Source organism: Pristiophorus japonicus, unplaced genomic scaffold, assembly GCF_044704955.1.
Source record: "Pristiophorus japonicus isolate sPriJap1 unplaced genomic scaffold, sPriJap1.hap1 HAP1_SCAFFOLD_266, whole genome shotgun sequence".
In the NCBI taxonomy this organism is placed as follows: Eukaryota; Metazoa; Chordata; class Chondrichthyes; family Pristiophoridae; genus Pristiophorus; species Pristiophorus japonicus.
The window spans coordinates 296641-309037 of record NW_027252406.1 but is presented as its reverse complement, the minus strand read 5'-3'; the positions used below and the strand labels follow the sequence as shown (position 1 = coordinate 309037).

General features: G+C 48.7%; 1 protein-coding gene across 3 annotated transcripts in view; it reads left to right on the top strand.

Moving 5' to 3' along the window:
* nup160 (nucleoporin 160) overlaps positions 1 to 12397 on the top strand; it is a 112293-nt gene that overhangs the window by 54885 nt on the left and 45011 nt on the right. For all 3 annotated transcript variants that reach the window (XM_070871579.1, XM_070871580.1, XM_070871582.1), the window contains exons 22-25: positions 1672 to 1770; positions 2259 to 2378; positions 7713 to 7808; positions 11105 to 11199. In XM_070871579.1, the coding sequence (XP_070727680.1) occupies positions 1672 to 1770; positions 2259 to 2378; positions 7713 to 7808; positions 11105 to 11199 (410 nt within the window). The remainder of the gene's footprint in view (positions 1 to 1671; positions 1771 to 2258; positions 2379 to 7712; positions 7809 to 11104; positions 11200 to 12397) is intronic.

The following is a 12397-nucleotide window of genomic DNA, read 5'->3' as shown; positions in this document are numbered from 1 at the left end:
AGGTTTCCTTGCCCATGCTTGACCTGAAGCCATGAGACTTCATGGTGTCTGGAGTCAATGTTGAGGACTCCCAGGGCCACTCCTTCGTTACTGTATACCACTGTGCTGCTGGGGCAGGACATACCCAGGGATGGAAGAGTCTGAGACATTGGCTGAAAGAGCTGTCACAGACTAGTCATATGATTCTGTGAGTATGACTGTCTGGCTGTTGCTTGACTAGTCTGTGACAGCTCTTCTAATTTTGGTTCAAGTCCCCAGATGTTCGTGAAGAGGACTTTGCAGGGTCGACTAGGCTGGGTGTGCCTTTGTCGTGTCCAAGGTTGATGCTGGGTGGTCCTTCCGGTTTTATTCTTAGTTTTTTTTTCAACTGAGTGGCTTGCTAGACCATTTCAGAGGGCTCTGGGTCTGGAGTCACATAGGCCAGACCAGGTGGGTGTTTACAACAATCCGAAAGTTTCATGGTCACCAAATTAATTTAATTAACTGGATTTAAATTCCCCAGCTGCTGTGGTGGGATTTGAACTAGTGTCTCTGGTCATTAGACCAGGCCTCTGGATTACTAGTAACATAACCACTCTGCTACCATTTCCTTACTGCAGATTAGGGCATACTGCACCATACAAATAACTGCAGATTAGAGCATACTAAAATGTGAGAGTTGGGAGGGCGAGATCTGTGGGGGTGTCTGGTTGATGCTGAACATTTATTTTTTGATTCAGTTCAGTAGAAGTTCTGATGGGTGCTCATGTTTACAAGGAAAGTACTGATTGTAACATGGGTATCACACCCTCCCAGCAGCAGAGAGAGGTTATTAAAATGTGACCCATTTACATGACCTGTGTGTAGCGGTCCAGTCAATCCCCAGCCTCGAACCCTACTTCACCTGGAGACTACCCGTGGTCAAACTCCTTGTGTACACTGTTACAGATGATGATCTGGTTTACTGTATGTTTCTTGAGAAATGAACTGCAGTTTGTTAACACAGTCCCGCTATCATTCATAGGCAGTCCCTTGAACGAGGATGACTTGCTTCCACAAGAGTTCATGGATGTTTCAATGAAGGACCTGATGTTCCCATCCTGAACTCCAGTTGAGAGGATAGAAGATGCCTGTGCGTGAATTTTTTTAATGTGTGGTGACCGTTGCACATCAGCCACCACACGGGCTTGACAGAGCTAGGTCTTTATCCAGTGGCAAGGGTTAACCAGGACAACTGGAGACCTGCTCTGCTGCACGGACCTAGTGCGCATACATATCGCAGTGTGGGCAGGCCTGTGCTGTCCCTGGGCCCTTGGCTCTCCTGGGCCCCGTACCCTCATTCACCACACCTTTGCTCCCAATGTTCCAGGGCCTCGTGCTCCAACTCTCTTTATAGCCCCGGCCTGCGGTGGTGTTCTCACACAGGTCGGGGTGCGCACGATGTTCCAGGGATCTGCTATACGTGATCAGTCGTAGCTGTGAATGCAGTCAGGTAGTTATGTGCAGCCCCCAGTTGATGCAATGAACAAAGCCCAGGCTAAGGATGCAAGCTGGTCTGTGTTGTGATTGTAAGCTCTAATCTGAGCCTTATCTGAGCATTCCTGAGCTCCTGATGTTGCAGTGTTACATGCTATCATGTTGTTTAATTGGACTGTTGTCACTAGCCACGCGCACACTCTCTCCTTTTTACAGGATTACGTGCGTCTACTGCAGCCCTGGTGTGAGGTTAATGTGGGCTCCCGGCGGTTTGTGCTGGGACACTGTTACCTGGTCACAGGGGAAGGACACAAGGTAAGGTTGCAATGAGGATGGTAGGCCAGCAATAATCTTTTGGGTCGTCCTATTAATGCTACCAGCGCCAGCAAGCGTCACTTTATTTAAAGTCACTGGTTCCTTTCAGCAATGAACTTTTCTCCTCGTATCTCGCGTCGCTGTTCAAAAAAGTCTTTCCTGCTGGGAATCTGAATTACACCAACAACCACTCACTCCTGATGCTGTCATTTCAACCTGGGTGCAGGAACTGAGTCCTGAATCAGGGTCAGTGAGCAGACACTGGGATGGGGGCCTGTCCTGGGTGAGTGAGCAGACACTGGGATGGGGGCCTGTCCTGGGCCAGTGAGCAGACACTGGGATGGGGACCTGTATGCCATTCCTCCTCTTTCATTCCCTTCTAATAGATACACGGTTACAGGAGCTGATTCTAAATCCTCTCCTGTTGGTGTAATGTGCTGAGGCGTGTTTTATGGTTTTGTAACATGTCCGTGTCGTTGCTTTCGCAGGCTCTGGATTGTTTCTGTGATGCTGCTGCTGCAGTAGGCAGGGAAGAATTCCTGGACAAACTGATCAGAGTGGAGGATGAGGAAGCTGCCATTAATCCCAGGGTGCAGTATTACAATAAGGTGCGTACTGTGCTGTAGCTGATCTAGCCTTACACAGTGGCAGGCCTATTTACCAGGGCTGGCTGGAGTTGGTGAAAGTAGGCTGTCATTTGGCATGAAGGACAGGATGAACTTGGGCCCCAGCTAGGCAATAAGATAACCTAAAAGTCTCGCGTTTTTTCCTGAGCACACCCCTTATTTCCTCTTAGTTATTTTTGTCACTTCTTCCCCCACAGTAGATTTGTATGTACAAATTGTACAAGTACAACTGCCACCCGGTTTTGCTGTGTGGACTGTTAACTCCACGCACCATCCAGCGCATGTAATCGTTATCGTTGGAAACAATGTGAAAGATGGCAACACCCTCTGCCCCCGCAGTTGTTTTTTGGGTCTTTTTCACCCGAGCAGTCCCCCATTTTTGCTGATTTTTAGCTGTTTGTCTCCCCATTTATCAGCTGTCAAAACCAATTTTCCATGGAACTTTTGTAGAGTTTCTATTGTGAGTAAAGGCATTGGAAATCTGAAATAATGACCAGAGAAGTGTTGCAATGTACAAGTAAGGCTCCAGTGGGCTGTTGGATAGCCCATCTATGTGAACTTCAGGCTTGGAAAACATGCCATTGTATCATTTTTAACCAGCAATATTTCCTGTTCTTCACAAAAATTGTAAAAATAAAACTTACTATTTTTCTACTTTTTTAGGGTGAGTGAGTTTATACTTAAATGTTCACAAAAGATAAAACGTTAATATTTAATATCTAACTGTAGCACTTGGGACACCCAGTCCAGTCCAAGTTAATGGTGCAATCTGTACTTTTCTTCTGCCCCTTGGAGGAAACATGTACTTGCTGCATGTTGTCTGATTATTTATAAATCTGTCGATAGTGTATTAAACATATTGGCCTGGTGTTTCCGCTGGGTTGAGCTGATACTTCCAGTCCAATTCACCCCACTGCAGCCAAGCTTGTGAGAAATCAAGGAATTTCAAACACCCCATTATGGCCAGCACAAATCAACTTTCTGCAAAAAAAATAGCGGGCTTGAAACCTGCCCCGCCCACAAAACTGACCACATCAGGTCAAATTAATCACCGTGGCAATTTTCCACTAATTGCCCCCATTTGCGGCCCTTCGAGGAGGCTCTTATAATTGAGCTGTTTATGTGCAAAGCAATCATAGTAACTTTTTTTTAAAAAGCTTTTAAATATTAAAACAATAATTTACCAACGAGGACTACTGTACACTAATGTACCACAGGGATCAGTGCTTGGGCCCCAGCTATTCATAATATATGTAAATGATTTGGATGAGGGAACCATATGTAATATTTCCAAATTTGCTGACAACACAAAACTAGGTGAGATTGTGAGTTGAGGAGGATGCAAAGACGCTGCAAGGCGATTTTAGATGGGTTGAGTGAGTGGGCAAATGCATGGTAGATGCAGTATAACATGGATAAATGTGAAGTTATCCACTGGTAGGAAAAACATAAGGACAATGTATTATTTAAATGGTGATGGCTTGGGAAGTGTCGATGTACAGAGGGACCTGGGTGTCCTTGTACACCAGTCATTGAAAGCAAACATGCAGGTGCAGCAAGCAGTTAGGAAGGCAAATGGTATGTTGGCCTTCATTGTAAGAGGATTTGAGTACAGGAGCAAAGAATATCTTATTACAGTTATACAGGGCCTTGGTGAGACCGTACCTGGAGTATTGTGTGCAGTTTTGGTCTCCTTACCTAAGGAAGGATATACTTGCCATAGAGGGAGTGCAGTGAGGGTTCACCAGTCTGATTCCTGGGATGGCAGGACTGTCGTATGAGGAGAGATTGGGTCGACTAGGTCTGTATTCACTAGAGTTTAGAAGAATGAGAGGGGATCTCATTGAAATGTATACAATTGTGACTGGGTTGGATAGACTGAATGCGGGGAGGATGTTTTCCCTGGCTGGGAAGTCTAGAACAACGGGTCACAGTCTCAGGATACGGGGTAGGAAATTTAGGACCGAGATGAGGAGAAATGTTTTCACTTGGAGGATGGTGAACCTGTGGCATTCTCTACCACAGAAGGCTGTGGAGGCCAAGTAACTGAATATATTTAAGAGGGAGATGGATAGATTTCTACAAACAAAAGACATCAAGGGGTATGGGGAAAAAACGGGAATATGGTGTTGAGATAGAGGATCAGCCATGATCTTATTGAATGGCGGGCTCGAAGGGCCGAATGGCCTAATACTGCTCCTATTTTCTATGTAGCATATAGTTTTTTAGTCATTTTCAGTTATTTCAAATAGGGTTACACTCAGGTGGTGAATTAGATGCTCAGATTAAAAATATTTTTAGTGCTGAACCCATTTTAACGGGCCCAAGTTTCCACATGATTTGCGCCTGATTTTTAGGAGCAACTGGTGGAGAACGGACTATCTTAGAAATCGCAATTCTCCACATTTTTTTTTCTGCAGTTCTAGTGAGGTAGAACAGTTCTACTTTAGAACAGAATTTTTTCTTCAAAAGGGGGTGTGTCCGGCCACTGACACCTGATTTCAAAGTTTCCACAGTGAAAACGTATTCCAAACTAAAGTAGAATGGAGCAAGTGAAGATTTTTGTAGAACTGAAAAAACATGTTCTGCACATTATAAAATCAGGCGCAGGTTACAAATTAGGCGTCCAGAACGAGGTGGGGAGGAAGGGAACTCATTAAATTCTACAATCAATCCTTATTTATACTTCTACAAATATTATACAAATAAATCCAACCTGAATAAACATTTATAAGCAAAGAAAAGATTAAATAAACCATCTTCCTACCTGTGAGAAAGTGCTTCAGCCATTGTTTGAAGGAAACCGCTGTTTGTTGCCGCGCAGGGGAGGTAGGGGAAGGAGACAGTGGCTTGTTGCCGCGCAGGGGAGGTAGGGGAAGGAGACAGTGGCTTGTTGCCGCGCAGGGGAGGGAGGGGAAGGAGAAGGAGACAGTGGCTTGTTGCCGCGCAGGGGAGGGAGGGGAAGGAGACAGCGGCTTGTTGCCATGGAGGGAGGGGAGGGAGGGGAAGGAGACAGCGGCTTGTTGCCGCGCAGGGGAGGGAGGGGAAGGGGACAGCGGCTTGTTGCCATGGAGGGAGGGGAGGGAGAGGAAGGAGACAGTGGCTTGTTGCCATGGAGGGAGGGGAAGGAGACAGCGGCTTGTTGCCATGGAGGGAGGGGAAGGAGACAGCGGCTTGTTGCCGCGCAGGGGAGGGAGGGGAAGGAGACAGCGGCTTGTTGCCGCGCAGGGGAGGGAGGGGAAGGAGACAGCGGCTTTTGCCGCGTAGGGGAGGGAGGGGAAGGAGACAGCGGCTTGTTGCCGCGCAGGGGAGGGAGGGGAAGGAGACAGTGGCTTGTTGCCGCGCAGGGGAGGGAGGGGAAGGAGACAGCGGCTTGTTGCCGCGCAGGGGAGGGAGGGGAAGGAGACAGCGGCTTGTTGCCGCGCAGGGGAGGGAGGGGAAGGAGACAGCGGCTTGTTGCCGCGCAGGGGAGGGAGGGGAAGGAGACAGCGGCTTGTTGCCGCGCAGGGGAGGGAGGGGAAGGAGACAGCGGCTTGTTGCCGCGCAGGGGAAGGAGACAGCGGCTTGTTGCCGCGCAGGGGAGGGAGGGGAAGGGGACAGCGGCTTGTTGCCATGGAGGGAGGGGAGGGAGGGGAAGGAGACAGCGGCTTGTTGCCATGGAGGGAGGGGAGGGAGGGGAAGGAGACAGCGGCTTGTTGCCATGGAGGGAGGGGAAGGAGACAGCGGCTTGTTGCCATGGAGGGAGGGGAAGGAGACAGCGGCTTGTTGCCGCGCAGGGGAAGGAGGGGGAATATGAGAGCGGCTTGTTGCCGCGCAGGGGAGGTAAGAGAAGGAGACAGCGGCTTGTTGCCGTGAAGGGAGGGGAAGGAGATAGCGGCTTGTTGCCGCGCAGGGGAAGGAGACAGCGGCTTGTTGCCGTGGAGGGAGGGGAAGGAGACAGCGGCTTGTTGCCGCGCAGGGGAGGGAGGGGAAGGAGACAGCGGCTTGTTGCCGGGGAGGGGAAGGAGACAGCCGTTTGTTGCCGCGGAGGGGAAGGAGACAGTGAGAAGGGAAGCCTCAGTGCTGATGGCAATGTGATTTTATTAAAAAATGTTCAAAAATTAAACAGCTACAAAGAACTACAAAAATGGCCGAGTGCCAATGTTTTTTTTCACACTGAGCATGCGCGAACGCTCCAACGCGCACGCGCAGCGTTGCCGGCAGGAAAAAAACTAATTTAAATAGTATCCGCCCCCTCCCACTTACAAAATCGGCGCGAGTGTAGGCTCCGCCCCCCGGGCGCTGCGCCAAGGAGCTGCAAAGCGCTCGAGAATAGTGCGTTTTTTTTTCTGCCGCCGTTTTAGGCGCGAAAAACGGGCGCCCAGCTCAGAGGGGCACCCGTTTTTTATCCTGTGGAAACTTGGGCCCATGGTGTTGAGATAGAGGATCAGCCATGATCTTACTGAATGGCGGTGCAGGCTCGAAGGGCTGAATGGCCTAATACTGCTCCTATTTTCTATGTTTCTATGTAGCATATAGTTTCTTTTAGCCATTTTCAGTTATTTCAAATAGGGTTACTCACAGGTGGTGAATTAGATGCTCAGATTAAAAATATTTTTAGTGCTGAACCCATTTTATATTAATCAAACTGCATGTTACCACTCTTAAATACATTAAGGAATATTTTAAGGCAAATAAAAAAACGACATTCTAATATGCTGCCTGATTGCACAGGTTCATGGCAGATTTTAAGTGACGATATGCAAATGAGTTTGAGCGGAAACTTGAGAAAAAAATTCACTGATGAAAACTAGCGCACTTTGCATCCAAAGTGGAAGCTCCCTGCCCTTGTGTCTGCCAACTTTTTCCACTTGTAATTCCAATGTCCAAGCTTCGAATGGAAATTGCTGTAATTACACACATCTCCCCGCTCCACAGCGCCACCACTGTGGGGAGGGTGTAATTACAGTGACATTTTTACATGCAATTCCCATTGTAACTGGACATAGGAATTTGTAATGGCAATACAAGAACATGGCTAGAATGCCTGACTTTAAACTTCGGCCTGAATTGCACCGGTGGTCTGTGTAACTGGTATATTGTTTCAAAATCATGTGCAGGGCTTCCCGACGACCAACGTTGGTCACACTTCTGTTACATTTGCCATTTTAAATCGCCCCGTCACCATTTCCTGTCACCATGTCATGGCACAGTTGCAGGCTCGGACCCAAATCTATTGTTTATGTCTGTCTATTACATACATATTTATCGACTGATCCTGCACAGCGTCATCGGCAGAACACTGAGCCCAAACTGTTGTGTGCTGCTCTTTCCTAGATCCTGCGTTTACTGGAAGACATGGGCCTACCAGAGCTTGTGCTGCAGTTGGCAGCGATCGCAGTATCTGAGGCGAGGGATGACTGGAAAATTCTGGTGTGTAACTTTTTAATTCTTCTTTGGTATGACTTGTGCACTGTTAACCCCACCTGTGATGGAATGCAACCCCGACCCATGGCTTTACTTCAGTACAGAGTTTCTCAGAACGGGAGATATGCAACATCCCCATCAGAGGGTTTAATTCAATGTCGTGTCTTTGATTGGGATTTCACATTGCTGCAAGTACCCTGTAATTCGCAGTGTAATTGGAACATGGCTTGCAAACTGGTGTTCTCAGCCCTTTTCAATAAAGCGGTTTCAAAATAAGCGCATGTTGAGGTGAAGGATGTGTGTTGAATGACAGAGATACACTCGTTCTTGCAGATTTCAGGATTTTAGGTCCTGCGCTTGATCAGGGTGTTGCAGTGGAAGAGTAGAGCAGGGACTGTGGGGTGTGACTGCAGCCTGGTTCTCTCTCGGGTGGCACTGGGGAATGATGAACCCAGTAATGGTGACACAAGCAAAATACTGGAAATCTGAAATAATAAAAACATAAAATGCTGGAAATACTCAACCTGTCAGGCAGCATCTGTGGAGAGAGAAATGGTAAATGTTTTGGGTCTGTGACCTTGCATCAGAACTGGGAGAAATTTAGAGATTTAAGTTACAAGCAAGAATAGAGGCAGGGAATGAGAGGGGGTGAGGGCAGGGGAAGAAAGATCAAAAGGGAAGGTCTGTGATAGGGTGGGAAGCAGGAGAGGTTAAATGATAGGACAAGGCAAAAGGGGGTGGCAATGGGACAAGTAAAGGAACAAAGATGGGTCTAAAGGAAGTCTAAATGGAAATGGCAGAATCATTACCAGCCCCTGCTGCCTGGAGAAAACGGGGGCAGAAGTTATGGTCAAACAGTTAAACTCCATGTCGAGTGCGGAAGGCTGTGAGGTGCCAAATCGAAAGGTGTGCTGTCCCTCAAGCTTCCGTTGAGCTTCATTCGAATAGTGTATGAGTCCGAGCACAGAGCGATGGCAGTGGCAACCGGAAACTCAGTCACGCTTGTGAACTGAACAGAGGTGTTCAAGCAAAGCGATCGTCCAATTTGCATTTGGTCTCTCCAATATACAGGAGACCGCATCGTGAGCAGCAAATACAGTACATTTAAATTGAAAGAAATACAAGTAAATCGCTGTTTCACCTGGAAGGAGTATTTGGGGCCCTGCACAGTGGGAAGGGAGGAGGTAAAAGGGAAGGTGTAGCATCTCCTGCACTTGCACGGGAAGTTGATGTGGGAATGGGGGGGGTGGGGGGGGGATTTGAAGAGTGGACCAGGGTGCCATGAAAGGAGCGGTCCCTTTGGAATGCTGGGACGGGAAGGAAAGATGTGTTTGGTGGTGACATTCCAATGAATGTGGAGACTGGTGGGGTGGAAGGTGAGAACAAGGAGAATCCTATCGTGGTTCTGGGAGGGAGGGAAAAGGATGAGGGGAAGAAGTGCAGGAAATGGAATGGACACGGTCAAGGGCCATAGCAACTACGGTAGAGGGGAATCCTCGGTTGGAAAAAAAGGACATATATCGGGAAGCACTGGTGTGGAAGGTGGCATCGTCTGAACAGATGTGACGGAGAAACTGGGAGAATGGAATCTGGTCCCAATGGGAAGTGGGGGGGGGGGAGGAAGTGTATCAAATATTAAGTTAGCTGTGGGCTTATAGATGATGATGGATGATAGCCTATCCCCAGAAATGGATAAAGGAAAGTGAAGAGGCTGAGCTGGCCCATGTAAAGGCGATGGAAGGGTGGGAATTGGAAGCAAAGTTGATGACATTTTCCAATTTGGGGCGAGAGTAGGAAGCGGCATCGATGGTCATCACTGTACCAGAGAAAGAGTAAGTGAGGGAGCGAACCTGAATAGGACTGAAACAATGAATGTCCCACATATCCCTATCCCACGAAGAGGCAGACATAGCTAGATTGATACGGGTTCCCTTAACGGGGAGTTAAAAGTTGTTCAGTGCGAGAACAAGTTCAGCCAGGAAGAGGGTGGATGTTTTTGGGGACTGGTTGGGCCTCCATTGAAGGAAGAAGTGGAGGGCCTTTAGGCCTTCCTGGATTGGGTGGGGGTGGTGGAGGTATAGACGGACTGTCATCATCATCATAGGTGGCCCCTCGAACGAGGATGACTTGCTTCCACAAGAGTTCACAGATGTTTCAGTGAAGGACCCAATGTTCCAGACCTGAACTCCAATTGAGAGGGTGGGAGATGCCTGTGCGTGAATTTTTTTAACGTGTGGTGGCCGTTGCACACCAGCCACCACACTGGCTTGACGGAGCTAGGTCTTGGTCCCGTGGCAAGGATTACCCAAGACGAACAGGAGACCAGCTCTGCTGCACGGACCGAATGCGCACACATATCGCAGTGTGGGCTGGCCCGTGCTGCCTCTGGGCCCCGTGCCCTCATCTGTCGCACCTCTGCCATGATCTCTCGCCGCTCCTCCGCCACAAATATTCATCGCATCTCGCCACAAACACTTGCTGCTCATCCGCCCTGACTTTCCCACTCCTCTGTTCCTGAGTCCTGCCAATGTTCCTGCCCTCGCTCCAAAACAGCGACCAGGGTCTAGGCCACCATCAACAGCGTCCCTCTAATAGACTACTTTAGTTAGAAGTGGAATTATTTTTTGTAGATATCAACCTAGTGTGCTTTTGAGCTGCTCATTCTGTTTCTGAACAACTAGTCCAAGTTCCAGTTCATTTTCCAAAGCAGCATCTTTTTCACAGACCTGAAGCTTTAAGGCAGAAAGCTGCTTACTGCGTGGCCCTGTGGATGGCAGCTTGTACTTGCTGCAGCCAGTAAGTGCACATCACTCCCACAACAGACTGCCCGAGCTGCCGGCTTCCCAGCCAACCCGCGTTCGAATGCAGCTCGAGTACACTCACATTCACACCTGGCCTTCGTGGACATGTTCGCTTGCCCGTCCATGGGCCTGCTGACCAACACCAAGTGGGTCAGGCCCAAGATCCAGTACTTTTTCTCCTCCTCTGTCCACACCTACAGGTAGACGCTGTCAGCCATTGCTTTCCATGCATAATATCCATAGTGAAAGTAATGGTGAATTCCCTAGGAGGTTAGTGCCCACCCATGTTAATCACTATATGGTGCGTATTGATGTGACTGGGGTGGTACCGGGATTTATGAACCCTGTAATGATGGTGATCTCCCTCAGAGGTTAGTGCCCACCCACGTTAATCACTATGTGGTGTGACTGGGGTGGTACTGGGGTTTATGAACCCTGTAATGGTGGTGATCTCCTTCAGAGGGCAGTGTCTACCCATGTTAATCACTGTTTTCCTCTCAGGCTGCGCTGTGGACAAAGATTTTCAAGCATCACTTGGACCTGAGCCACAACCATCAGGCTTACGAGTCCCTGACACAGAACCCGGACACCAGCAGGTGAGGGAATGGAACGTGCACTGTTGGCATCATCTCCCCTCACTGTGAAGTGACGAGCTGGCACGCCGTGGTGTGATGTTGAGTTCAGTCTTGCGAGCATTGTTTGAGGGATCATTAGTAGGCCGGCCTATGAGCTCACCCTGGGCCATCTCCAACACAGCTGTGTTGTACTGGGTGGTGCCCTGTGCTGGGACACACTGCAACGTTACAGCAGGAATGACAAATGTAGCAGCTGCAGTTTCTCTTTCTCTCTTCTCCTCCCCCTCCCCCCCCTGGGGGAGGAGGGACACTTGTACCTCTGTTCAAGTGGGGTGAGGGGGTGGGGCTTGTGTCTCTGCTGAGCTCATAACTTCAGTTGAGTTACAGTGGGACTTTTTCTCTCTCTTCCCCTATCATGATCAGCCCACACCCTGCTTGTAATGAGACTGTGGCTCTGGGCGGTAGCTGGCTGAGCAGATTCGATGTGGGGGGGGGTCTGTGCAGGTTGTGCCAGCTGCCCGGGTGTTGCCCATTATCTGAGAGGGCAGGCTTCAGACTTGATGCACCCTACACACTGGGCCCAGGTCAGTGGTGCTTCGTGTTCGATCAGGCAGCTGAAAGGATTCACATTTTTTTGGCCATTATGTGTAACTTTGTCTATTGCAGCTGTAAAGATGCACGCATACATTTTAACACATACGGACTGCTGTGACGATCTCTCTCTGTTGCAGGCAGCAGTGAGGAGTTTTGTAGCTGTATCCTGCAGTCCCTTCATCGTGGACTCTATCCTTTTTCATTTCTACTCTGGATCGTGGACGCGATTCTGTTTCATTTGTAATCAGATCATAAGAACATAAGAAATAGGAGCAGGAGTCGACCATTTGGTCCCTCGAGCCTGCTCTGCCATTCAATAAGATCATGGCTGATCTAATCCTGGCCTCAACTCCATTTCCTCTCCTGCCCATAACCCTTGACTCCCTTATCATTCAAAAATCTGTCTGTCTCCACCTTAAATATATTCAAAGACCCAGTTACCACAGCTCTCTGGGACAGAGAATTCTAAAGATTCACGACCCTCAGGGAAAAAATTCCTCCTCATCTCTGCATTAAATGGGCGACCCCTTATTCTGAAACTTTCTCCTAGTTCTAGATTCCCCCATGAGGGGAAACATCCTCTCTACATCTACCATGTCAAGCCACTTCAGAATCTTATGTTTCA